Genomic DNA, 25,264 nt, shown 5'->3' on the forward strand with positions numbered 1-25,264 from the left:
AAAAATGTACTTCCCCCCCGAATGCTATAAAAGTAGTTGGACTTAATTTTCTTAATGTATTCAAATCATATTCAAACATGTTTTAATCCAATCATTTGGACACTCAATCTGAAATCAGATTATTTGACGAAGTACATATTTTGTGTAAATGCAATTCTTTTACCAGTTACCATGGCAAATTGGGGAGTCAATTATAAAAGTAGCTACAAAGGAAAAAACAGTGATGTCACATTTTCACATTATCAAATCTGTGATTTCCTGGGAATTCCAGGAATTTGAAGTATATTTCCTAAATATCTGTAGGGCATAAAAGATGCAAAAGAATATTGGGTCTGGAAGTAAATGTGTGTTCTTTGACCAACACAAAATCATGGTATTGATGCATAGAAAATTAAACTATACTTCAGGTTTGTCACTGATGATCGACGATTTACATCACAGAAAGCTGTTTTCACTTAGTCTTCTGGTCTTCTACTCACTGGCACCAACAGAAATCAGAGTTGTTTTTCATTGAAACACTTTTAAGCAAGGACAAATATAAACTTAAGTCCAATTTGCACATAGAATTGAAGGATTTATAATGTGGGAGGATAAAAAAAAGTAACATTCTCCATGAGAAGCAACCATTCACCAGACAAAACACAAAAGGACAGCTATGTATCTCAGTACCAAACCACCTACACAACATGTGGTTGAGGAAGTATGACTTTCTTTGTGCTTCTGCACATTGTAGTTATGCATATGATATATATATATATATTCGATCCATTTCTGTTTATTGAGCCATGTTTAAATGAACATTTTCGTTTATCTACAAACATTTACACGACAAGCTGCTACACCAGTCAAAAGGTCACTTCTGCTCCTCATCACTCTGAATCCCCATCTTCCTCCTCGCCGGGTGGTATAAATGGTGGATCCTCAGAGGTCTTCTGCGCCATCCCTTCAGCTTTCAACTTTCCGAGATGCAGTTCTCTGACGGTGAGGATGCGGACGAGCATGCCCTCCATGGTGCCGTCGTCCAGAGGGGTGGAGGAGAACCACAGGGGGCTGTTGGGGACGCAGCAGCGCTCGGGGTGAAGGTAGAACAGGTTGGTCCGCTGCTTCACCGACTCCGAGCTGCATGGAAAACAGTTGGTAATGTCAACGTGGTGACCAGTGGATTGTGGAGAACAATATGCAGCACTAAGTTACATTTTAGTCTTCGATATAAACATAATAAAAGGAACTTGACACGGCTAAACAGTCAACCGATTTGAATTATTTATCAAAAATGGACACAAAAGCCAGTTGGTGTAAATATTTGCCTCCAATTATTTATTTTTACACGCATCAAAAGGGGAGTTTCACTGTTTTTCAAGTCTGTCTTTAAACAGCAGTTAGGTGAAACAGTTTTGGGGACGCAGTAAGTAGTTCAGTGTGCTTCTATACTCACCACTTGGAGAGGTAGAACTCGTAGAGTCTGACTGGACAGCGGAGGGGGTTCTCCGTGTTCTCCATCATCTCTAGAAAATCCTCTTTGCTGTCCTCCTCCTTACGCTTCTTCACAGGAACCTCTGGATCTGAGGATGACACGCACACATTTACAACATTCCTAGTATGAAACCATTTCACTGTTCATGTTTGTAAAAGCCCAATTTAACAAATAACTTTCTGTTCTAAATACTGCAAATGAACACTACATTTGAAAGTGCCTTCCTGTAAAAAGCATGTACAGTGCAAAAGACATAGAAGCTCATATCTATTTAGTCAGTTGCACTGCTTATGAGATCAACACTGCAACAACCTGGGTTTGATTCCAGTCTTGGGACCTTAGCTGCATATCATACCCCTCTCTCACTGTCATGAAGGAAAACGTGCCAAAAACATCATCCTAAAACTACAGAAATTAAGCATATGCTACTGCATATGCATTTTAATGCCAATGTGTTTTTCTTCCAAGTAACAAAATGGCTCAGATAATGCAGATCTGAAGATAATAAAAAACGTAATATCATATAATGTCAGTGCTCTGGTGCAATATATTCTTGCATGCCTATTGCTTAGGTCAACATCCCTATAAAAGCAGAACATTTGTGATTGTTAAGAAAAAAAAAGAAAAAAAAATTAAAATGATTTAATTTAAGAGAGATATATTATTATATTAAGATATATTAAGAGAGGTATTCCAGTACCATAACATAAATATGATCACTATGCGTTGTTATGCAACTAAAAAAGGTCAGGCATGAAAACGGGTCAAGGGTGAAAAAGGTGAGAAGGATATTACCCCTCTAAGGGGGTCCGGGGGCATGCTCCCCCGTAAGAAAAATTGAAATATTCCATATTTTAAAGCATCAATCTGATGCATTTTGAGTGTAGTGCAGTGACGGGCGAGTCAGTGCCGAACAGCGTCACTCGTCGAGAAGCTGACAGACTATGATCATTATGGGTTTTAATTATTCTTTTAACAACAGACTGGCGAGTTTCACATGAAAGTTCTCTTTTTCTGGCCATTTTGAGAGTATAATGGAACCCACACATGTGATGCTATGCATTGGGAAGGCCAGTTGTAAAGCTTCTCTCACCAGCATAACTGTTTTAAGTTGTGCTAACATAATTGCACAAGGGTTTACTAATCATCCATTAGTCTTCTATGCGATGAGCAAACACAATGTACCATTAGAACACTGAGTGATAGTTGCTGGAAATGGCCTCTATACACCTATGTAGAGATTTCATTAAAGTACCAGCCTTTTTATTTGACCATATTATGTCATAATGTTATACCACTTTACTGAGGAGACGTCACTGTTAGTCTAGAAAACTGAATAATGTTTCCACCAGTAAACCTGAACATGCACACCTCTCTCTGTGTGACATCATTATCACCGCATAACTCTATAGATTATAATTAACTAGAGGATACACTTTTTCCTACACGTAGATCTTAAACCGTTAAATATAAACAGGAGCCCGGCCACCCTACGGAGGAAACTCATTTCGTTTTTAAAATTAAAATAAAAGTTGGATAAAATCTCCATTGTCCTCTCCTTATATGTAGTGAGGTGTCGGTAGGTAGAACTTATATGTAGTGAGGTGTCGGTAGGCAGAACTGCAGCGCCGCTGACTCGCCGCTCTCCTGTCTGACGTCACACGCTGCCACGGACTCTCCGCTGCCAGTAATCTCCCTCGCTGTCTCTCCAACAACGTTAGCTAACGTGTTAGCTAGCTGACTAGTTTGCTATTATTAAACTGGTGGGAGGGAAATGAAGCCGTTGTAGACATCTTAACGCTGATTGGCCAAGACTCGACACGTCAAAGATCTTCTATTGCTAAGATGATCACGACCTCAGTTTTTTTTCCGTGTCCCACTCCAATCTCAGAAACAGCGGACAGTTGACCCCTCCCACCCTCCCTTCCCAAAAACAAAAACTCTTCGGATCTACGTGATTCACGTGGATGACATATTTTGGTTTCAAAACGGCGAATTTCGCCGAAAGGTGAGGGATTTTCATGTCTGAAGGTACTTCGCTCCGACCCTCGGCCACATTAGTACCTGTCTCTGCTTCGTTTATGGATATTGGCGGGAAGAAGCGCAGGAAGGTGGTCTTGGTGTTGTTCGGGTTGGTCTTGGTGCAGCGCATGACGTGGGCGAAGGACAGCTGGCGGTGCTGCTCCCCCGTGGTGAAGCCAAAGTACTTGCAGCAGAAGAAGAGCAGCGTGTTGAGGAGGACGATGGGAGAGTACGCCCCCAGCTGTTTGCAGTCCCACAGAAACCCCTCCTCCACACGGGAGTGGATGTAACCTGGAGAGAGAGGGAGAGTAAAAACCGGGAAACTGACAGGAAGACAAACTGAACGATTGGCAGAATAAAATTGCATATTTATAACTCACCACTTGTAGTGATTGAGGGTTTGAAATCTCTTAGCATATTATTGATGTCAGTGGAGAACTTGTTGTAGAAGCGATCCATGAATATGTTCTCCACACGACCGTTCTCAAACAGGTACTGCAGAGACGAAAGGTCACATATGCAATGAGAACAACGAGAATAGCTGTGTCTCGTATATTTACTGCACATCCTTTATCGGTTAGATATCAGTCCTACATTACTGTTGCTGCTTCACTTGCGCTAGCTGTGAAAGTGTACATATGTTCACACAGAACTGTAGGTGCTTCCTGTTATAGGCGCTTCGGGTTTGTGTATGGAAAGTGTCTTGCCTGCTGAATGCCGAGGCAGAGGTAGAAGAGGCTGTCGGGGGAGTACGGCTCTCCGTTGGGTCGTTTCAGCTCAGTGATGAAGCAGCAGAGGCCGTAGCTCAGCTCGGCAGTGGTGCAGCGAAAAACATCCTCCTTCAACTCGATGGGCCGAGCTGATGAAGACACGAGTAGTCCAAATTATTAAGAGGGCAAAAAAAAAGTTTTTTTGATGTAAAACATTACACAAAAACTACAAATAGAAACTTCCTCCACAACTCTCGAGCTTAATGGAAAACAGACTTTAAGGGGTTTGCATTTTTATTCCCGTTCTGATTCAATGGATTTGATTTTCCCTCTTTACTGTTGGGTGTTTTAGATTAAAAAAATGATCCACACGAGGGTATAATATTGGCACATGATCTTGGGTCATAATCAACTTAAGTGGTTGGATGTACTGTTCATCCGGACTCACAACCGAAGCGGGGCTTCTCCAGGTTGGGTTGAGTATGCCTCCATTGGATCCATCGCTTCCAGGCGTCAACTCCATATTGACTCTCGAGCTTTGGGACGTCTAGCACCACGGCCTCGTTGGCGGCGCCTTTTTGAGTCGACACTTCAGCTGCCTTAGACGACCGCTGTGACTTACGACCCTGAGAAGGCGGAGAGAGACAAAGAGAGAGAGCATCATGGATGTGGTCAGGGTGAGACGACACAACACATGGAATGTATTCCCACGGTCCTAACTTCCAATTTCTTATTTTGCAAGTACAATCAGATGTAGTCTTAAATGCACAAGCAGCATCTTGTCTCATTTCCCAGACAGTCACCTTCTTTTCTCTGGCTTTCCTGTGACCTTGTCGTCGTCGTGAAGCTGCAGGCGGAGGAGGGCTCGGGGATTTCTGGGACTGCTCTCTCAACCAGGCCATCCTCTCCAGAGTTTCTGGCAGTGACATCACATGAAACATTAGAGCGAGTGCTCCAAAGTATTTCATTGTCCCGACCACACTTGCACCAATTCAACTAAACCTCTTCAAACACGGGGTCGAGGAAGAGAAGTAAAATGTTGTCGCGTCACGCACTTCAGAACTATGGACATCTCATCTCCTCACCGACAGAGAAGTCAGCTTCGATGTCCATGGGAGGCGGCGCTGGAGGCCGGGGTTCGGAGTAAGGCTCGCTGGCCGCGCCCGCTGGGACGTCCAGGATCGCGTTGAGCTTTTCCTGACCGCACGGTCGGCCGGGAGAGAGGAGACCCGCGTCAGAGGAGCCGTCCTCCCAGTTGTTGAGAAAACTGGCCAAGTCATCCGAGTCCAAGTCGTCGCTGAAGTTACCGCCGTGGTCTGTGAAATAAACGCGAGAGGAGCTCGTCATCCAGTGTAAAAAAAACAACACTACAAACCTACGACATAAAAACTTTTGTGGGGAGTAATTTGATGCAACATTGAGAGAGTGAAAGGCCATGGACAAATGTAGACATAAACCTGACATGCAGGTACATTGATCTACTATCAAATAAAGATCTGATATAGAAACAATGTGTATCCTCCCTTTACGTTCCAGATATCTGTAGAATGATGATAAAAAAGTTGGCCACACGCTCAGCCAGAGACGCTGCATCAGGCATCAGGCCTCCACCCTAACCCAACCCTCCAATCCTTGTTTAAGTCAACATGGGGAGATTCCTCGAACTGGCAAAGCTGGAACGCCAGCACGTCGTTGAACAATCAACACGTGTTGCTGGCTTTTGTAGGAAAACACGAGGACAGCGTTTTCCTAAGAGTTCCTACAAACCGTTTCAGGATACATTGTCCACGAAGACGAGCTCTGGTTTGCCGTGTACGTCTAGTAGTAATCTATACATTTTTAACACAACTTAATCTCTGGGACCCAACTCTTCAAATAAGTTATGAGCAAGAATGTACGGAGCCGAGCTCGTCCGGATAGGATACGCTGGGTTTTCAAAGTTAGCACGCTGTCCATCGCTGCCTCAAAAAGCACAAGTTTTTCCCTCATTCTGAAATTTCCAACAAGCTATTTTTTAACTTTACCTTGGTTGATTGATTGCCCCGTTTCCATCTCTTCTATTCACAATTACCTTAAATAGAATAAAACAATTTACAAAAATGTTTGGCTTACCATCCGGAGCAGCTGCTTCTGGTTTCTCTCTCTCCTTCTCAGACACTTTTTCCTCTTTTGGTCCCTCCTCTTTGTCATTCTTCTCATTCTGTTCCGCGACCATCTCGGCCATGAGGATGAGTTCTGCCTCGAAGGGGTCCGACGGGATCTTTTGCTTGATCTCCTGGATGGTTTCCATGATGCGCTCGGCGCTGTCCATGGTCACGGGAAGGAACATGGGTACAGGCACCTGTGGATGTCAGAGTAAGAATATTTAAACCTACGGGGCTCCGGTACGATGACGCTGTCGTCCAGTGTTGTAATCCTGATCATGAGATCATCCAATTCCACACTGCAGAGAATCAAACACCAAAACCAGAGGTGCTTGTAGTGTGTGACATACCGGTAAAGGCATGCCCAGCGCTCTGGGAGTATACTGGCTGTACATGTTCATGGGCACAGGGATGTACACCGGCACTGGGACAGGAACGATCATGATTTTAGGGTAGACGTCGTCTATAAAGAGGAGGAAAAGTGGTGAAGATTACAACTATGTTTCAACATCAGATCGTCTTTAGTCGAGAAACGTAAATTCAGAATGCAAACCTTACGGGACAGCACATGCAAAAGTTGTTCAAATCAGTGACTCTAAAGAACAACATATGACACAATACTGTCAAGCAGAATTTAAGAAAAGATTAGATATGCCAACATGCGCAGCGACGTTACCATAAAAACACTGTTGTCTGGGTGTTTACCTGTCTGTGCTTCGACGTCGGCGGTCTGCGTTCGACAGGAGACTCCTTTGTTCTGCACCAGCGGTCTGCACAGCACGGCCTTGTTCTTCAGGATCTTTGGGGCGGATGGAGAATGGACTTTCACTGCGTCTGTCTGAATGCTGATCTGAAGAAGAGACAAAAGGATAAATGGTAACAATTCCAGAATAAATAAATGTAATAAACAACAAACGAGAACCTCAAAAGGCACCAAAGACTGATTGTGAATCTAAGTTTTATAATTATTTTCTATTTTTGCAGGTTTGATGAGCTGAAATGTTGTGTGCAGGCTGCAGCACGTACCTTTTGAGCCCAAAAATGACTAATACTTCAGATTCATATAATTGTCTTTCATGCTTTTAAGTTGTAGAAAGTCTCCTTTACAAATAGAAGATATTTTGTATGAAGGGTTTACCAAAAAGGTCATGTTTGGTTCATGGAGAACGCTGTAAAATGATTTAACCAGACTGACAACGGAAAGCACAGAAAGAGACAACGATCCAACAAGTTGAATGAGATCAGAAGAAATCAAACAAACTGTGTGTTGGATGTGGACAAATCACAGTTTAAACATCTTCAATCTACACACTGCAGAGGGTCCACAGAAAAACGGCTACCCACAATATTTTAGCCTAAATGCAATCATCGTCGTGGTTCAATAATGAACTTGGATCACATGGGGGGGAAATGGTTCCGACAGTATTCCTTCCTGGCATTTATTCTTTTAAATCTTTTAATTTTGGGGCGAAGAATATTTCTAATTACATCAAATCATATATTTGGTGTCTGAATTATACTCTTTATTTTCTTCTGTTAATTATTGAAGGAAAGAAAAACATCAAAATAACAGGTGACCCAAAACCTTTGAACGCCACAGTGTGTGTGTGTGTGTATATGAATAACATGTTATAAATTGTTACTGTAAATAAAGTACACATAACACACAACAACTTACATGTCCAGAGTTCTTTGATTGAACGACTGTGCCTGTGGAGACAGTGAGTGTGAAACGTTCACAGTCGGCCCGGTAACTCATTGAATGAGCATGCAGCATGTTCTCCCTTATGTTTGACACACAGTTCATAATAACCTGTGTTTGTGTGTTGCTGCTGGCTGGCGCTTGATTTCCTCGTCAGAGGGCCAGCAAGCGAGATGACGTTGCCTATGACCGGCGTGGCCTCCCCTGCAACAATGCATCACATTAAAACAATATAGAAATACATAATCCTCTTGCATATAACTTTTTGTTTCGTTTGTGCATTATGCAAAAATAAAAACGGCATTTAAAGGGTTACAATTTGGAAAATGAAAACATATTTGGTAGTTGTGATGAAATAATATCAATAAATAATTTCATGGCAGTTTTGTGACATATTAATGACATCAGAGCAACTTTGAAAAGGGATGCTTGATGGTTAACGTGTCAGGATTATAAACCGCAACACAGGAACATAAAACGTGCAATGGCAGCCACAACACACACACACACACACACACCTGTGATGACCTCGCCCTGCGTGGCCACTGTGTCACAGCAGAAGTGGAGCAGACAACTCAGATCACAGAAGTGTTTGACTTCTCCCAGCAGGGGCAGACTCTGCTTCAGTTTCCCTTTGTGGCCGCAGGTGTCACACTTTGCAACCTGAGAGGAAGCACAGCGGGAGAACGTTTAGATCGCCAGCACGGCCGTTTGGATTCGGTCCAACTGGGATTTTACCGAACCGCATATGATCTGGCTGAGGCTGGCTTACGTGGCAGAAAAGCATGGTGTATTTGGACCGGCACTCCTCGGAGCAGAACTCCTCCGTGGAGCCTCCGTACTGGGCCGTCACCAGCTTCTTGGACATGCTGTGGCAGTAGACGCAGGAGTGGCAGTGTTTCCCCCAGTTTTTCGTCAGGTCGTGTCTGAAGAGGAGCTTACAGCCTGGGAGGACGACACAAGTGTGTTTAGTGACACGACTTGTTAATAAGAAGTTTAAAAAAGGTGTCCGATTGTGTTTTTTGTACTTCTGCCTGCTTACCGTCGCTGCAGAAGAAGCGGTCTCGGTTGTTAACCCTCTTGGCGTCTCTGGTGATCTTTTCGATCTTGCAGTATTCACACAGGCTCGTCACAAAGTTGTCTTTCTTGAACTCGTGAGCACAGTCCGCTTCGCAGAAGAAAACTAACTTGTCCTGCGCGCACGCACACACACACACACACACCAGGTGAACATTACTCAAGTTGACGACAACTGCGCTTGTTGCTGAAAGTAAAATGGAAGCGCAATTAAACCGTTCCAAGTTTAAAGCCGATAATGTATCAATACACCTGTTCAACAAACACAAACATGAAGTAAATGTCCAGCAGTGCGAAATTTCCAGCAGAACTGTCAGTATAAACGTCATATCTCCTCAACGGTCAAGGCTAAGATTGACAATATGTTTAATGGTCTAGTTTTGTAGTTCTTAGTTCACAATATTTCTTCATGTCGGTGGTTGAATGCCCGTCTCCGACTCGAAAGAGGTTGGTTGACTGTAAAGACGTCAGGGGCAAAAAACACACACACACACACACACACACACACACACACACACACACACACACACACACACACACACACACACACACACACACACGCACACGCACACGTTACCTTGATCTGGAGGTGTTCAGGTTTGAAATCTATGTTGCGGTCACACTGGGAGCAGTTCAGTTTCAGCGGTCCTTTAGTGACGTCTTGCAGGGTTTTGGTGGGAGAGTCACTCTGGATTTCGGCGGCACCGATTGGCAGCTTGGTAAAAACGTTCACCTGTGTCTGGGACTTCTTGAACTTTTCCTATGGCACAGAAAAAAACAACAACACTGGTGACATGATTCAAAACCACTGTGAACAAGGTACAGTTTCTAGTGAGACAGGAAGTGTGTGTTCTAGACAACAACATACTTTATTTGATCTGCGTTTTCCCCGACTGTGACTGTTCGGATCAGAAACAAAGACTTTGCATTCCTGATGTGGTCTGACAAGACGTTGAACTAGTGTGATCGAGCGTTCCCCAAAGCCCCGACAGTCAGTGACCCTCCTTACCTGAAAGGCCATGACACACGGGAGAGTGCAGAAGTTCCTGATGGAGGTGTCGGACATGGCCAGGTGGTAGGCTGGCACTGTGTTTTTCCCACAACTATCACAAGTCAACCGAGCACCTGTGGAAAAGAACAAAAGGTTTTTCTATGTAAAAAAAAACATAGAAAAAATAAACATATTGTAACGTGTGAATGTAACATTGGAAATGTAAAGCAATGAATGCCAACCGCAAAGGACAGTCATGAAAACTACCTGTACCTGATGCGCTCACAGTCTGGACCTTGAAAGCCATCAGACAGCTGCTGCTACAGAAGAGGCTCACAGAGTCGTCGTTATTTTTGTTGTCAACCATTTCGACCAGCAACCGGGTGGTGCGACACATCGTACACGGCTTGGTTATCTTCGTATTCTATGATGAGGTTAAAAAGAAAATACAGAATGTTGAGTTTCTTTTTAATAATCGTGTACATTGCGTTAACTGAGCGGTTAAAACGGACCGCAAGTCCCGCCCCTTTAAGGCAGACTAGCCAATCCTAGCGTAGCATCAGCCCTCACTGGCCGGGGGTCCGTCAACTATCCGCCTCTTATGCAATCTTTTGGAGAGGTTTTCATTCTTCAGCTGGTTTTGTGGATTAGCAAAGGGTCAGTTCCAATAAAGTTAATTCTAGCAAGACGGCCGCATCCATGATGTTGCAGAAAGTATGAGCGGCTCCACGACTGAGCAATTTTACCATGAATGAGAGTACAGAACAAATGCCTCGCCGTCATGTGACGCAGTCAAACTCTGTCGAAATGTCATCACTTTGTTATTTTGATCCTGTGAGGCGTTTGTTTGAAATTGTCAAAATTACCATATGATTGATGGACAAAAAAGTGTTTTGTGAGGTCACAGTGACCTTTGACCACCAAATTCTAAAAGCAGTTCACCCTTGAGTCCAAGTAAATTTAAGGTATCGCTTTCACAAGAATGAGATGTCGTACATATACACCCGGAAAACACAACGACTCCGTTCTGCATCGAAGTTCACTTTTATATCACGGCACAGTCAAGGCTACATTTTGAGCCGATATTACTCCAATAGTGTACATTAATTATGTATTGTTAAATACTGCCGGTATTAAGCATTGTTGTGATGGACTAAATGCCAGTCGGAGAGCAATTTGCCGGCTTTTTTTTTACAACATCATTAAAAAGTGCGGAGTACACTGCCCCAGCTGACCCAAACTAAATCCTGTTAGGGGTTGTTGTCTCGTCTTTCCTACCTCTTTGTACTTGGCCAGACACTCTGCGTTGCACAGGGTTTTGTTGCTGTCCTCCAGCTTCAGCATGAGCGGCTTGCTGTGGCAGTAGGAGCCGCAGTTGGCACAGCCGGCCATGGACAGGTTGTTCACGGCACGGAAGCGGTTGAAGCAGGCGTCGCTGCAGATCTTGTGGACGGCGCCGCTCAGGATCACCTCGTGTTTGCTCTGCAGGAGGGACGACAGAACAAGCGGTGTGTTATTTCAGAGGTCGGCCCTTTCATGAGGAAAGTGTCGTTTACAGGGGCGGCGAGGGGAAAAGGTTGTGTGTACTACTTCTGTTCTGCTTAAAACTTTATGAACTGTAATATGACGATGCAGGACAAGTACAAGAAACATTTTGTCTGCATTTCAGCCCAGGAAACAAAGGAACATATTTATATTAAATAAGTAAGTGGCACACTGTTTCCAAAGCTTTACAGATCAAGTTCATAACTGGATACATTATTATTGTGTGGATACTCTTCAGGGAAGCAGTTTCCATTTTTAGATCTAGTTTCCCAACCGACAGATATTTAATCTGCCACTATTTCAACTATTTCGATAAACGATTCATCGTTTTAGTAATTCTTCAGGCAATTTGCCACACAAAGTCTCATGTGAGGGGATTTTCTGCTTTTCCATGTTTTATATCATTGTAAACTGAATATCTTCAGTTTTTTTGTTTTTTACTGTTTGTCGGCAAAACAAAAGGCTGAAGATGTACCCTTGATCTCTGAGAAATTACAATTTAAATCAATATTTTTATGACATTTTAGAGACAAAACGATTAATCAGTGAATCCAGAAATGTGATTGGCTGATGATGAAAATAAACACAAGGTGCTTCCCCCTTCTGGTGGACTTACAATGCAGGATCTTGAGCACATGCTGCAGAGCGACTGTGGTGCCGTTGGTTGCGGTGTAGTATTGGTGGCGTTTGGTTTTGGTATCCTGAAGTTGAAGAGGTTTTTCTTGTAGTTGAAGGTGGTCAGGCAGTTCTGGCTGCAGAATTCCTTCATGTTGCCTTTGGGATCTGGAGCCAGAATGACGTCCTGAGGCCGAACTATCAACCTAGGACGACATCAACAACAGGTCCAAATTCAGTAATAGTTTATTTGGGTCATGAACGGCAAAACTTGATTCATCTTCAGTAAATTACTCTTAATGGTCTCAATATTGAGTATTGTTATTTAAAAAAATACGATGCAAGTACCAACACTAGTACCCTCAAAGTGATGCCGACAGAGCACATTCGATACCCATCATGTGAATGGAGGCTGTGTGTTTGAGACCCACTGGCGAGCTACACGTCGCCATACAGCGCTCGTACAGCGGCTCATACAGCGCTCATACAGCGGCTCATACAGCGCTCATACAGTGGCTCATACAGCGGCTCATACAGCGGCTCCCACAGCGGCTCGTACAGCGGTTAACCCTCCGGTACTTCCAGTTCCGTCAGCAATGTTGCAGCTGCAAACCGCCGGCTCAGACATCTCTGCGTTCAGGCAGAACGGTTGCAGGAATCGTCTGTAGAAGTTTCGATACTACTACTTGGCAGTGGTTGTGTTTACCTGAATAAGGTGTTGAGTGCATATAGCCAACGCTCCTCAGCGCTGACGCAGGTTTGGAAAGATGACACCTTTATCTGTTGAACTCACTTTTGGCAGTTGTGGCAGATCTTAGTGACTCCTCTGACTGAGGGGAGAGACGTGGTGAGGCAGATGGTGGAGCAGAAGAGTGCCGACGAGCCCTTCCGCTGGAACGCCGTCTGGCCCTTCATCAGGCTCTTCTTGCAGTTGGAACAGACCATGCGCGCCGCCGAGGGGTGGATGACGGGCAGCGGCTGCGTTTGGGCTGTCGGGGTCACAGAGTAGACCGATCCGATCCTCAAGTCCTCCTGCCAACAGAAGAAGAGACAGGGGTGAGGAGCTGGTCCGCCGATTCTGGATCCATCAAATCCTGAATAAAGGACTTTTTTTCTGGACATATTTTAGAAAGTCCAATCATAATCAAGGCGTAGACATTCACAGATGTTCTCTTTGAATGAAATAAGTCATATGATGATGAAAGCTGTTCTTTATAGAACTTCTACTTTTTTCAAAAATGTCCAAAAAAAAACATTGTCACTTTGACTCAATGCTGTATTGGAAACTTCTTTTTTGCCTTTTTTACAATTTCGTTTTCAATGTAAGCTTTTATTGTCAACGCGAGTGTGTGTGTGTGTGTGTGTGTGTGTGTGTGTGTTTGTGTCACCTTTGCAGTGTTGGGCTCATCTTTCACGCTTGCTGTAAAGGCAGAAGAGATCAGAGCGTGATCATACTCTTCATCGATGGGCTCATCTTTCACCTTGACCAAAGGCGGCGAAGGAGGCGACTTGACCGTCTGAGTGGCAATGCGGAGGCTTTCCTACAACAGGAAGGACATGTTGTTGTTGTGTTGACTTCCTAAACAATATTTTTCACTCTACTTGTTTTATGTAACACGGTGACGCCGGTTGTCCAATTCACACTTACAGTGTCTAATCTTGGTATCGACAGCTTCACTACTTTCATCCCGTTCATCATGGCCGCTGGAGATGAGCTGTCTCTTCCTACGGGAACATAAGCGACACGGGAAATGGTCAACTGTGAAGAAGGGTGCAGAGTAAATAATGAAAGAAAATACAGTGACATAAAGATGAAATAAGATAAAATAAGATAAAATAAGATAATCCTTTATTAGTGCCGCAGTGGGGAAATTGCAGGATCACAGCAGCAAGAGACATAGTGAAATAAAACAATATAAATAAACAGTAAAATGGTAATAAAAACAGTAAAGAATTTACAATAACAGTATTATATATACAAACAGAATACAAATGTATTTAAATTGCACCAGTTGAAGTAATTAAAGTGACCAAAGTGATATTAAGTGTTGTTGTGGTCTACTGCAAAAATAATAATGAATAATAATTTAACCAAAATCTAACCGTAACCAAAGAGTTGAAAAACATTTACTTTTAAAGCTGGATGTGAGGAAGCATTAGGATGCTTAAGAAGCACCAGTTATTCATAGTGTCCTGGATTGGAAAACACACCCCACACGACAGTAAGATCTCAGCGTTTAATGATATGGGCACGAGGCAAAATCGACCAAATCTGGAGGGTTGTCTCTCATCTTAAGAGATCTCCTTTCGGAAACTGATCATCTAAAATAGTGCATGTGGGACGTCCGCGGTGACTCACCTGTGCTGGCCGTGGCTTTAGACGACGCAGATGAGCTAGACCGCAGCGAGTCTGAAGCCACTTTCTCCTCCTCCTCCGCAGGTGGTGGCAATACCGTGGGTTTCACATCCACTTCCTCCTCCGCAGAGTTACTGTCCTCCGTCACTGAGGCTGTGAGGGAACATTTAAAATACAGAGATGACGCAATGTTATTCTTTGTGTTTAGACCGCGTGATTCATTGATGAAGCAGCTCTGTAACTTTCAACTGTTACGATTCTTTATTAAATAGGGAAATCTGCATGAATGTGAGGCTCTGCGGTGTTGAAAAATCAGAGGCAAGCACAGCAAAAATCTCAAAACATTTACCTGACACAAATGAAGCAAGCGTTATTAATAATTACTCAATACGTGTCAACTTTGTGCTCCACATTTTTCAAAAAGAACATTCCTCTTTTCCTTTTTGATCTTTAACTCCTAAAGGTCTTTTTCTAAAGGGAAAACATATGTACCTGAGACATACAAGGTTATTAAATTATCAAAGTGTTTCTCTGCAACACAAAACCTTCTGGATCAAACTTGTGTTGAACTTCACCCGAGTTTAAACAGGAAGGTGAGCGGCTTCCGTCCATGTCCGTCACACTATTCTGCTCCTCCTCGTTCATCTGAGCTTCCTGCTCCACCTGGTCCACCGTGCCGATGTCCATCATCTCATCGAGGTCGTCCGCCACAGAAACCCTCGATTTACCGGCAGCAGCCTCCTTCTCCTGCTGGGTGTCGACGCACCCCTTAGTGTCCGTGACTGCTAGCTGCTCAGAGGTCTGCTCCGGTCCTGCAGGACTGTCCTCTGAGCGGTCGTCCTTTACTGCCACATGTTCTTCGTTCGACTCCTCGGTTTTCACCTCAAATTCTTTCTCGGTTTTCACCTCAAACTCCTCCTCGGTTTTCAACTCAAACTCCTCCTCGGTTTTCACCTCAAACTCCTCTTCGGTTTTCACCTCAACTCCCTCCTCTGTTTCAGACTCTGAGGTTCCCTCTGGCTCACCACCGCGGACCACCACTGTGCCGACTGTCTCCTCCTCAGGTTTGTCCTCCTCTCCATGTTCAGAGAGTCTAGAAGAAGCTTCGCGAACACGCTCCGGGTCTTCAACATCCACCGATGGTCCCGGCTCTGAAACGGCTTCCATGGACTCTCCGTCTGTCCCCTCCGTTACCTGTGCAAGACAATCGACAGTTTGCATTATGTACAAGTGCTATTGGAAACACACTCCTACAAATACAACCCCAGAGGTCAGTGTGGAATTTAGAGATGTAAAAACCTTCAGCATGTATTCATGCCGATACTCCTGCTGCTGCTGAAGGTGACTGCTCGTCTATTTCACAATCACGGCACACTAAAACGTTTTTTATCACGTTAGCTTTCTAGTGGGAGGAGATTCATTTTCTAGCTCACTGTTTTCATCAATGAAACTACAGTATAAAGAGACTTGTCTCAAGTTTTTGTTGGGAAATATAAGTTTCAACTCGTCATTTTCTTTTATTTTTCCAGACTTTGGACCCTTTTCTAGTAGTCGAGGTTGCAGTTGGTGATGGTATTGTACTGGACTGCATTATATTGCATTCCCCCTTGTGCATGTAAATAGAGTGAGCAAAACATTAGGAACACCCCACAAAGTAATGTAATACGAACTACTCCTCAATAATTAACATGCAGTTACATGAACACCTTCCTGAACGGTGAGAATCAAAACTGAACATTGTTATGTTATTATAGAATTCATGGCTGAGCTGTTTTATTGGATTGCATTAGATTTACAGGTGTACCTAATAAAGTGGCAGCTGTGTGTATCTCACCATTTTTTGTTTGCAAAATGAACACTGCTGGTATAAAAGGTGATGTATGCAAGTCTTTTGTAGGGTAAAGCATCAAACGTTCAATTGGAGAACGGTTGATGTAGAACAGCACATTACAGAGAGATCACTTTGTCTCCAAACAGTCTCTTCCTTTCTGCAGAGACATGGCTCAATTCTGCACAAGCAGACGCTTCATTCTGTACAGAGCCTGTGGTTCTGTTATTAGTAGAAAGTACCTGCCAGTCACGGTACCAACAGATGTCCTCCCGGAGACTTGGCCAATGGAACTTGTTTATGCCTTTGCGTTGCATACGTTTAACTTTCACACTGTGCCGTTCTACATCCATGATGACACCTGAGTATGTTTCATTGTCGTAATTAACAACGCACCACTCTCCAATGTTCTTTACCTCAATCATTTCTGGTCTCCTAGGGTTATCTAGGGTCTTTCCACATGCTGGGGACTCATCAGATGAAACAGGAGCATCGGTTAGAGTGACCTCTTGAAGGCTAAAGTCCAAAACACCTTCCTCCTTTTTACACAGACATGAAATGGCTCGGTATTTCTCTCTGGCTCTGCCTTGACTTCTTGCCTCTCTCCAGTTCTTTCTTTTTGCCCTCTTCCCTCTCACACTGAGCTCCTTGACACCCTTCTTCTTTCCAGTCTCTCTTTCTTTACTCCATTTGTCCCTCTCTTTCTCAAGGTACTTTCTTCTTCTGTCCGGGTCAGCATCACGGCGTTCCCGATATCTCCTCGCTATCTCAGCTCCTTTTGAGCTCATTCCTTGAAAAAGACAATTAAAAAATGTTCCCTTACACTTTAATTGGCGGTCCAGGTAAACTAGGCTTTCTGTTTCCGATATCACCAAAAAAGTCCATATTGTCCACTCCTACTATGTATAGCATGTACGGTTATAACATGTGTGTAATAGTGGTTGTAATATGTGCAACATTATCAGCATGCGCATGTCCACCCACTCATGTCAGGCTTCCTGACAGGGTGGACATTTTTGGCTCATGTTAGCATTTAATGAGCACATGGTGGACCATAAGTTAGAAACATGATTCAGTTAGCAAGGTGCTTGTGTACTGTTTAACTAATATATTTCGAATTTCTAAAAGGTTTTTATATTAACTGATACTTCACTATGACAGAGTGTTCATGTTAAGCTTGAAACATCCAATTACACACATATGATGAAAATTACGAAATATAAGTGTAAATACTTTGCAACTAGCCACTGTTTCAGCCTCCATTGAAGAAAGACAAAATGGTGGTAGTAATGTCACTGAAAACATCAGAGGGTTTCTTAAAGGGCCAGCTACCCCATAATGACAGAGTGGACAGCATGCAACATGTTCAACGAACCATGTCTTTTCTATGAAAATAGAATATACATGATCAAAATGACTCGTTCTATCAAATAACTTGACATGGTAATACAAACATTAAAAAAGTTTTGATTTAGTATCATTCATACACACAGTAGTTAGCAGAGCAGTGTGTGGGACATGCCAAAATCACGTACATCCAATGAAAAATAAATGATGGTATATAATGATGGAAACACATTGCAAAAGATGTGTGTAAATGTTTGGGCATTTATAATAATCCTTAGAGTTTCATTATTCTGCTACATTTTTATGATGACAGTAAAACTATGGTTGCAAAAAAACATAAACTGACATTATCACGCATTGTCTGTGAGTGTTTAACTCGTGCATTGCTTCAAAACAAACATGTCAACTTGGCATGTTAGCTTGTTGCTGATGTAGCAACACTGCCCATGCAATGTAAACACAAACAGCGTCTCCACTGCACAGCGGTTCAAACCAGCAGCTACAAGCTAACGAGAGGTTAGAAACGAGAGTTGTGATTACCTCCGTCTGAGTCGCTTCCTTGGAGTCAGCCATGTTATGGTGCTGTGTAGGCCAATTAACATTACATGACCTGTAAACAAGAGAAGAGCTAGTTAGCTCACCATTCGCTAAGCTAACACTAGCATGCCTCCAAGTCTGCACAACTCTCTGCCTGTCCCGTTAGCTCGCTACGGCTAGCTCGCCGTTATCGCGTCAATATCTCCACACAACTAAACAGTTCACCACTTTGCTGAATTAATAAATATTGTTTTTGTTAGATATGGCAATGTCTTTGCTCGGCGCCGTTATAAGAAATGTATAAAGCCGTCACAACGTGCAGAATATTACCGCGCCAGCGACTTGGACGGGCGACACTTGATTGGCGGCCAGCGTCTGGTGTCCGTCGCCAGTTTCCGTCGTGGCCGCCATGTTTGCTCCGAAATCGGATGCACGATTTTTGCAAATAAAATGTGATTCGGTGCTTTTAAAAATAGACTCTGCAATTGTAAAAATGTGTTTAATGTGGTCCCTAAATTAGAGCTACATTCCTTGATACCAGGCTATCTTGGTGCATGGCTCGCAGATTTGAGCGTAAGTCTACTTCTTCTTCTTCGTTTTATTTGGCGGTTGGCTAAACAGTTCAGAGCCCTGTCGCCACCAACTGGACTGGAGGGCGAAACAATTTATTATGCAGGAAGGAAAAAACTCTTTCGCAACTTAAGTATATATTGCAAGCTGTGTGCAACAACATATCTGACAGTGAAAAGTCATGGGGTTTGCTTTAATTATTGACTGATTATTGACGCAAATAGGTTTGTGCAAGGACGTGGTTATCTTTTTGTGTCAAGAAATATGCAACAATTAATAACTTTTATTTACGTTTACACCTGGATATTGGTTATCAATTTCACGCGTCAGAAAAGTTAGCAACCTTAGTTTTTGGAGAGGCAACGGGGTCACTACAACTGGTGCTGCTTTTGTTAACTGCATATATTCTGATTTTGGATTGTGGAGCACAGACCAAACGAACAATGTATTCAGTGAGAAAATAACTGGTTGCTTCTTTCGTCATTAGTTGTAGCTTTACATAACGATTGAGGTATTTTTCTACATTATATTACAGTGTAAATGTTGTGCAGTGGTTGAATCAAACTGCTCTCTCCGTTTTTGTTACGTTGATTTAGTGAGGTGAGGATAACCTCTGGCACATGCCTTCACATCTCACTTCTCTTATGTGACGTGTCAACAGTAAGCACACGCCCTGTCCACCAGAGAATTACCCTTTGGATGAATGTGAAGGTGGTGCTGTCTTGTAGGAGTCCTAGGACTCTGCCTGGTGGGGCTTTCAAGGACGCTCTGGAAACCCGGATGTAAGAGTTGGCTGCTGAACGGCATAATAAAAAGAAGTCTTTCTGATGAGAGGGCAAAGAAGTGTTGCGATAAGACATAAGTGTAGTTTTCTTGGTTTATCCCTGATATCCTTTTTTTACATTTTCAATTCAGCCTTTCCACAGATGTTGTCCTCCATCGGTCCGTGGCATCTGAGTCTCTGTCTGTTGAAACACAGTGTCAGACACGTACAAAACACTACTGTAGAACAAGCAACCAACCTCTGTGAGGCTGTTATAAGAATGTTGAGATTTGTCAACCTGATGGTGGAGCTGGAGGGAAAGTTAGGGGATCACTAACATCTTTATCATGAATATCTGCACTCAACTTGATTGCAACCCATCCAGAGACATTTCACTAGCATGGACCCACGTGGTGCGCTGACGAGCAGCCAGAGAAACACGTTGCCTTGGGGAACAGCGAGGATTAAGACACATAATAATCCCCCAATCACAAGAGGAGCCATCAGGGACTTTTCTCCTGTTTGCACATGAACATGTACAGACTGGTGAAGGCTTTCATGAGAAGGTTGCAGTTTCTCCTCCATGTTAGAGCCCTGCATGGGGAGTTTAAGGCATTTCAAGACTTCCAAACAGTGGAGAGTGAGTTCATCTGCCTTCAAACTTTCCACACATGAGGAGGCCTGCTCAGAAGATGTTGCTTCTCTTTGGATCTACCTACATATGTGAACAAACATTCTCTGTGACGAGTGTGAGTGTGAGTATGTGTGTGTGTGTGTGTGTGTGTGTGTGTGTGTGTGTGTGTGTGTGTGTGTGTGTGTGTGTGTGTGTGTGTGTGTGTGTGGTCTGAATTGCCACAAGAAGAGTCAGCATAAATGTTTTTTTATGCTGATGCCAGATCCCAATGTCACAGAACAAAATCAAAGGAAATGAAAGAATTTCAGTGCAAATATCCACTCCCTATTTCCTATGTGCAACGTAATGTAATGTAAATATACAACAATATTTTGATGATCTTATTTACAGAGGGACCGGTGTTGACACGTGGGAACTCTGAGTCTTCAGGTTTGTCCAAAACCTGCGTATCTTTGTCATTTTGTTAATGAACATTATGCAATTTTCCACTTTCCAGTGTCGTGCTCTTCTTTGTGTTATTGGTCGATTTCAATGCCATGTTTACTAGAAGAGCGTCACCTACCGTACTGTATGTAGTTTACATTATTCTGACATCAAGTCTGCTTGCTTTGAATGTAACTAAACATTCTATAAAAGTGTGTTATTGTGCTGCGTGTTCAGACGGCTGCTTTTATTTGTTACACACCCTTAGACATGTGGTCTGGATGGATGACATGTTGGAAGAAGAGGAAGTCACACAGAACTGAGACGACATCTTCTCTGTGCTGACTCTCTGAGGTCGGATATTCTCCTCATTACCGGCTGCGTTGTGGATAATGTTGAATAATTGACAACACAAAACATATTTTGAGTTCAGTAGCCTCTTTAGCTTCATGAACTTCTTGAAAATTAATTAATTTATAGTATATGGTGTTTTATAGCTCTGGACATTCAGTCACCATTCAGTGTGATTTACACAGAATATCATTGTCTCTGACGTCCAGGAGCTCAGAATACCTGAAGCTGACATTGCAGCCGATCTAAGGATCTGATTTGTCTTTTTTGTTTGTCTCTCAGACACCAGGCATTGGAGGAGGAGCCACAGACTGTATGACGATGAGGACGTCATGATGTACTGAAAAACCCTTCCTCCCCTACATAGCTGGAGACATGACATGATGTTCTTTAAATATCTGAATGACTTATTAACGACATAAACAACCCGGTTCAAAGTATTACTTTATTAAGTGCCATCTTGTCTTTCTACTGGAGAAAACGTGATGCAGTGCCTTTCCAGTAGAGAAAGGTTATAAAGTGCCATATGGGTGCCCTCTAGGGTGGCTGTAAGATGATTAATGTCAGTCCACCACCGCACAAAATCATAAGTAAAGTCCAACACTGATGTTGAGTGATGAGGTCTCACTCACAGTGGCCGTCCATTTCATCCCAAAGCTGTTGGGTAGAGGTCAGAGCTCTCGATCAGGTTCTTCCACACCAAACTCAAGAAAACATGTCTTGGCTTTGTGCAAGTTGAGGCAGGAAAGGGCTCTCTGAGCCGCTGCCACACAGGTGGAGCATCACTATTGTCTAATATATACTTTCCCCCCCTGCAGCATTAAGATTTCCCTACCTGTGATAGAAGGAATCTAGCACAGAGCATAACAAAACATCCCCAGACCCCCAATACACAACATGTATGTGGACAGGGCTGTCCACATACTAATGGCCATAAGTTGCAACAACACACACACATTATTGGTAGGCGAGTGTCTTTGGCGCTCCCTGCAAGAGCTTCAGAGAAGTTATCTTACTGTCCAACTCGTCCATGAAGCCTTCGTCCACTGACTCGCTGTCCACCTCCACCCCTTCAGCCTCAGTGGGCAGGAACACATGAAGCTGAGTGCGAGCTGGACCGGTGGCGGCGGCGGCAGCAGCAGCAACCGGAGGGGGGCGTTCACTGCAGCTCAGGAAACAAGGCCTCCCAACGACAGACAAAGGCTCTCCCTGAGACGACGAGTTGCGATACTGCATCACCAAAGGCCGGAGGTCACCCTGTACCATCTCCGCACTCAGGGCCGGGTTGTGCGAGTGGCGCCTCGCCGGCCTGGGCTTGGAGCCGGGCTGGATGGCCTGGGAGAAGTGAATGTAGGCCGGTCTGCTGCAGCTTTGGGCCGGCTGGCGGTTCGGCTGCTGGCGGGCCTGGCCGGTCACGGGAGGGCGGCAGGCCTTGTAGAGCAGCGGGACTGAGGACTTGGTAAATGGAGGAGGAGGAGAAAAGGATCTCTTGTGCACACGACTGGGGCCACGGATGCTGGAGAATCCCTCAAGGAGGACGTTCTCGTCTGGGGTGAGGAGAGACGGCTCACTGAGGCTGGAGAGACAGTAATGGAGGTTTTTAGTTGCAAAAAACATGTTGAGGAATATATGCTGATAACACGCTAAGCTCTGTAAGGATGTACTTATGCCTAGCAGTGCTTTCAAGATATGGGGGATTTTCTTCATCTCACCCAACCACAAGGCTGACTTTCCCATGTTCTCCACGTGCGCCATCTTTGTTGTGCATGTCACCACAGAGTACAGCTGTACAGTGCAGAGGCTAATGGAAATGTAGTTTTGCAGGTATTTAATCATGAACCAAAGTATTTCACCAATTTATATTTTTGATTTGATGATGGCGCTTGATGGAAAGTAAAGATCACCCAAAATCTGTATAATTGATCCTGAGGGGTTGGCCACAAATGTCTAAATTGAATTTGACCAAAATCTACTCAAAAACTGTCAAGTCCTTTCACCGAAAATGGACGTCAACCTCTTTGTGGAGTTGGAGGAAAAAGTCTGGGGATCACCAAAGTCAGAGAGATTTAACAGAGACGACCCATTCAATAGCTGCCTTGTCTTCCTCTGATGGCTATTCAAAACCTGTTCTGCTTGGGCGACCAGGCTAGTGTGTGTGTGTGTGTGTGAGTATGTGTGTGTGTGTGTGTGTGTGTGTGTGTGTTTAAGAGCCTCAAGCGCGTGTGCTAGTGTCTGCGACTCTCTCAGGTTTCCCTCTCCCCCTCCTGAGTGCGGGTGCTGCATCAGGCGATGGATCGGCTTCCACACCTGAGATTTATGACACACCGGTCGCCAGCACACTGTACTCAAAGCAAACCAGCCGGGGGGGAGAAGCGCCGATATGATGCTATCACATAGACGGACCAGAGAGGAAACAATTACACTGTAATTCCAGTCAAGCGTTGAAACTTTGACAGGTGGCAGAGCGGAGATGACATACAGGCGATTAATCACATTCATAGGAGGCGGGTGGTCGGCCCCTGGGGGCCTCCATCGGGAACAGGCCGACGGGACTCGGGCCTTTGTTTCGTGTCGTGTTTTTTTGCAAGTTTATGTGTGATGTGACATTCAATACTCATTGTAAATAAATAGAAGTGGGTTTGTTGCCTAAACCAAAGGAGGTTTCTGGCAGAGAGGCCTTTCAGACGGAAAACCCCTGAAGGAGAACTTCTCCCATGTGCAACATCACTGACAGCGCGTCTGAAGCTCCCGCACAACGCCTCGTTAAATCTCACCTTTTCGTTTGTACTAGTTAATAAAATGTGATAATTAATAGCAAGCATCCTGACTGGACACTTTCAGGGTCCGGGGACAGGAGGGCTCCATCACTGGTACCCATCGACCAAGAATAAGAGATACTGGTGATGAGAGGCGCAGAGCTCAAAGGACTTTTCATTTAGCTGACATTTACACTCTCTATACACCGTAGACACAGCAAGGGGGAACAATTCAGAGTAAAGTGTCTTGCTCAAGGACATATCGACATGGACTAGCAGAGCCGGGGCTTGAACCACCGGTCCTCTGATTGAAAGATGGGCATGCTAACCAGTGAGCCACAGCCTTGTCACTCTGCTGCCATCTGGCAAGGCATACCGACGCATCAGCGGCCGAACCAGCAGCCTCCAGAGCAGCGTCTTCACTCTGAGAGGCTCCTTCATACCACAGTGTGTGTTTGTGTGTGTGTGTGTGTGTGTGTGTGTGTGTGTGTGTGTGTGTGTGTGTGTGTTTGTGTGTTTGTCCTACGGAGCAAAATGGGACTACAAATTGCATTTTGTTGCGTAACCATGCTGTACAATGACAATAACCCTAATACAGTAACTGAGTTAAGAGCTTTAAATGTGCTGTGTTTCCAGTAATTATTATGCTAAGCCCAGTTTACCGGCTGCTTCTTTGAGCTTTATGATTAGCGTACAGACATGAGTGATGTCGATCCTCTCGTCCAAACTCACGAGAAAAAGAGCCTGTTTCCAAAAATAACAAAATATTCCTGATATTATTCTATTTAAAACATGTGGACAGAGCTTCAGTCAGACTCAGGAAAACTCATTTAATCTGCAAACACTGAAGGGGTTGCAGCTGTTAGTGACCTACATTTCTTTCCAAAAAGGAACATAGAAGCCATCAAATAATGTTTCTAATTAAAGGTTTTTACAAACGAAGGTTTGTGAGGTAGAATATGATGTCCTCTTTCTGGAGCAATATATTAAAATATATATATATATATATATATATATATATATATATATATATATATATATATATATATATATATATATATGCATATATATGCATATATGTAAAAATAGGGAGGAAAAAGTGTCAGGGCACGAGGTGATGTCAGAATAGTTGCCAGTTAATTGTGAACTGGACCCACCTGGTCCTCCAGCTATATTCTGATGTGCAGCTCACCTGAGACGAGCCATGCTGCTCCGCCTGCGGGACCCCTTTGCTGTAGCGACCAGCGAGGGCAGCCTCACGGGGGTCCTGGCCCCCCGGGCTCCTACCGCTGCGGGCGGAGGGTGCACAGAGCTGGGCAGCAGGTAGGTCTGACCCATAGCTCTGCTCTCCTGCACGGCCCTCCCATGCCACCGTCCACTGGGGTCCAAACCCAGGCCCAGCACGGCCGGCGGGGGGGC

At 44.0% G+C, this 25,264-nt stretch overlaps 1 protein-coding gene across 1 annotated transcript; it reads right to left on the reverse strand.

The window, feature by feature from the left end:
* Positions 1-789: 789 nt before the first annotated feature.
* LOC306749176 (zinc finger MYM-type protein 4-like) lies at positions 790-18,759 on the reverse strand (the record flags this gene model as incomplete). The annotated part of the gene is made up of 27 exons (XM_079232436.1): positions 790-1,119; positions 1,436-1,562; positions 3,539-3,787; positions 3,877-3,991; positions 4,204-4,355; positions 4,655-4,832; positions 5,010-5,122; positions 5,292-5,522; positions 6,319-6,547; positions 6,701-6,813; positions 7,056-7,200; positions 8,029-8,060; positions 8,164-8,256; positions 8,565-8,715; positions 8,825-8,997; positions 9,095-9,245; positions 9,707-9,889; positions 10,139-10,254; positions 10,394-10,544; positions 11,399-11,602; positions 12,282-12,486; positions 13,074-13,312; positions 13,669-13,821; positions 13,929-14,005; positions 14,640-14,789; positions 15,182-15,830; positions 18,679-18,759. 27 exons carry the CDS (start codon positions 18,757-18,759, stop codon positions 870-872), a joined length of 4,710 nt encoding a protein of 1,569 aa, XP_079088562.1. The 3' UTR covers positions 790-869.
* Positions 18,760-25,264: the final 6,505 nt, after the last annotated feature.

Source organism: Taurulus bubalis (genome assembly GCF_910589615.1).
Source record: "Taurulus bubalis genome assembly, chromosome: 16".
NCBI classification, from domain to species: domain Eukaryota; kingdom Metazoa; phylum Chordata; class Actinopteri; order Perciformes; family Cottidae; genus Taurulus; species Taurulus bubalis.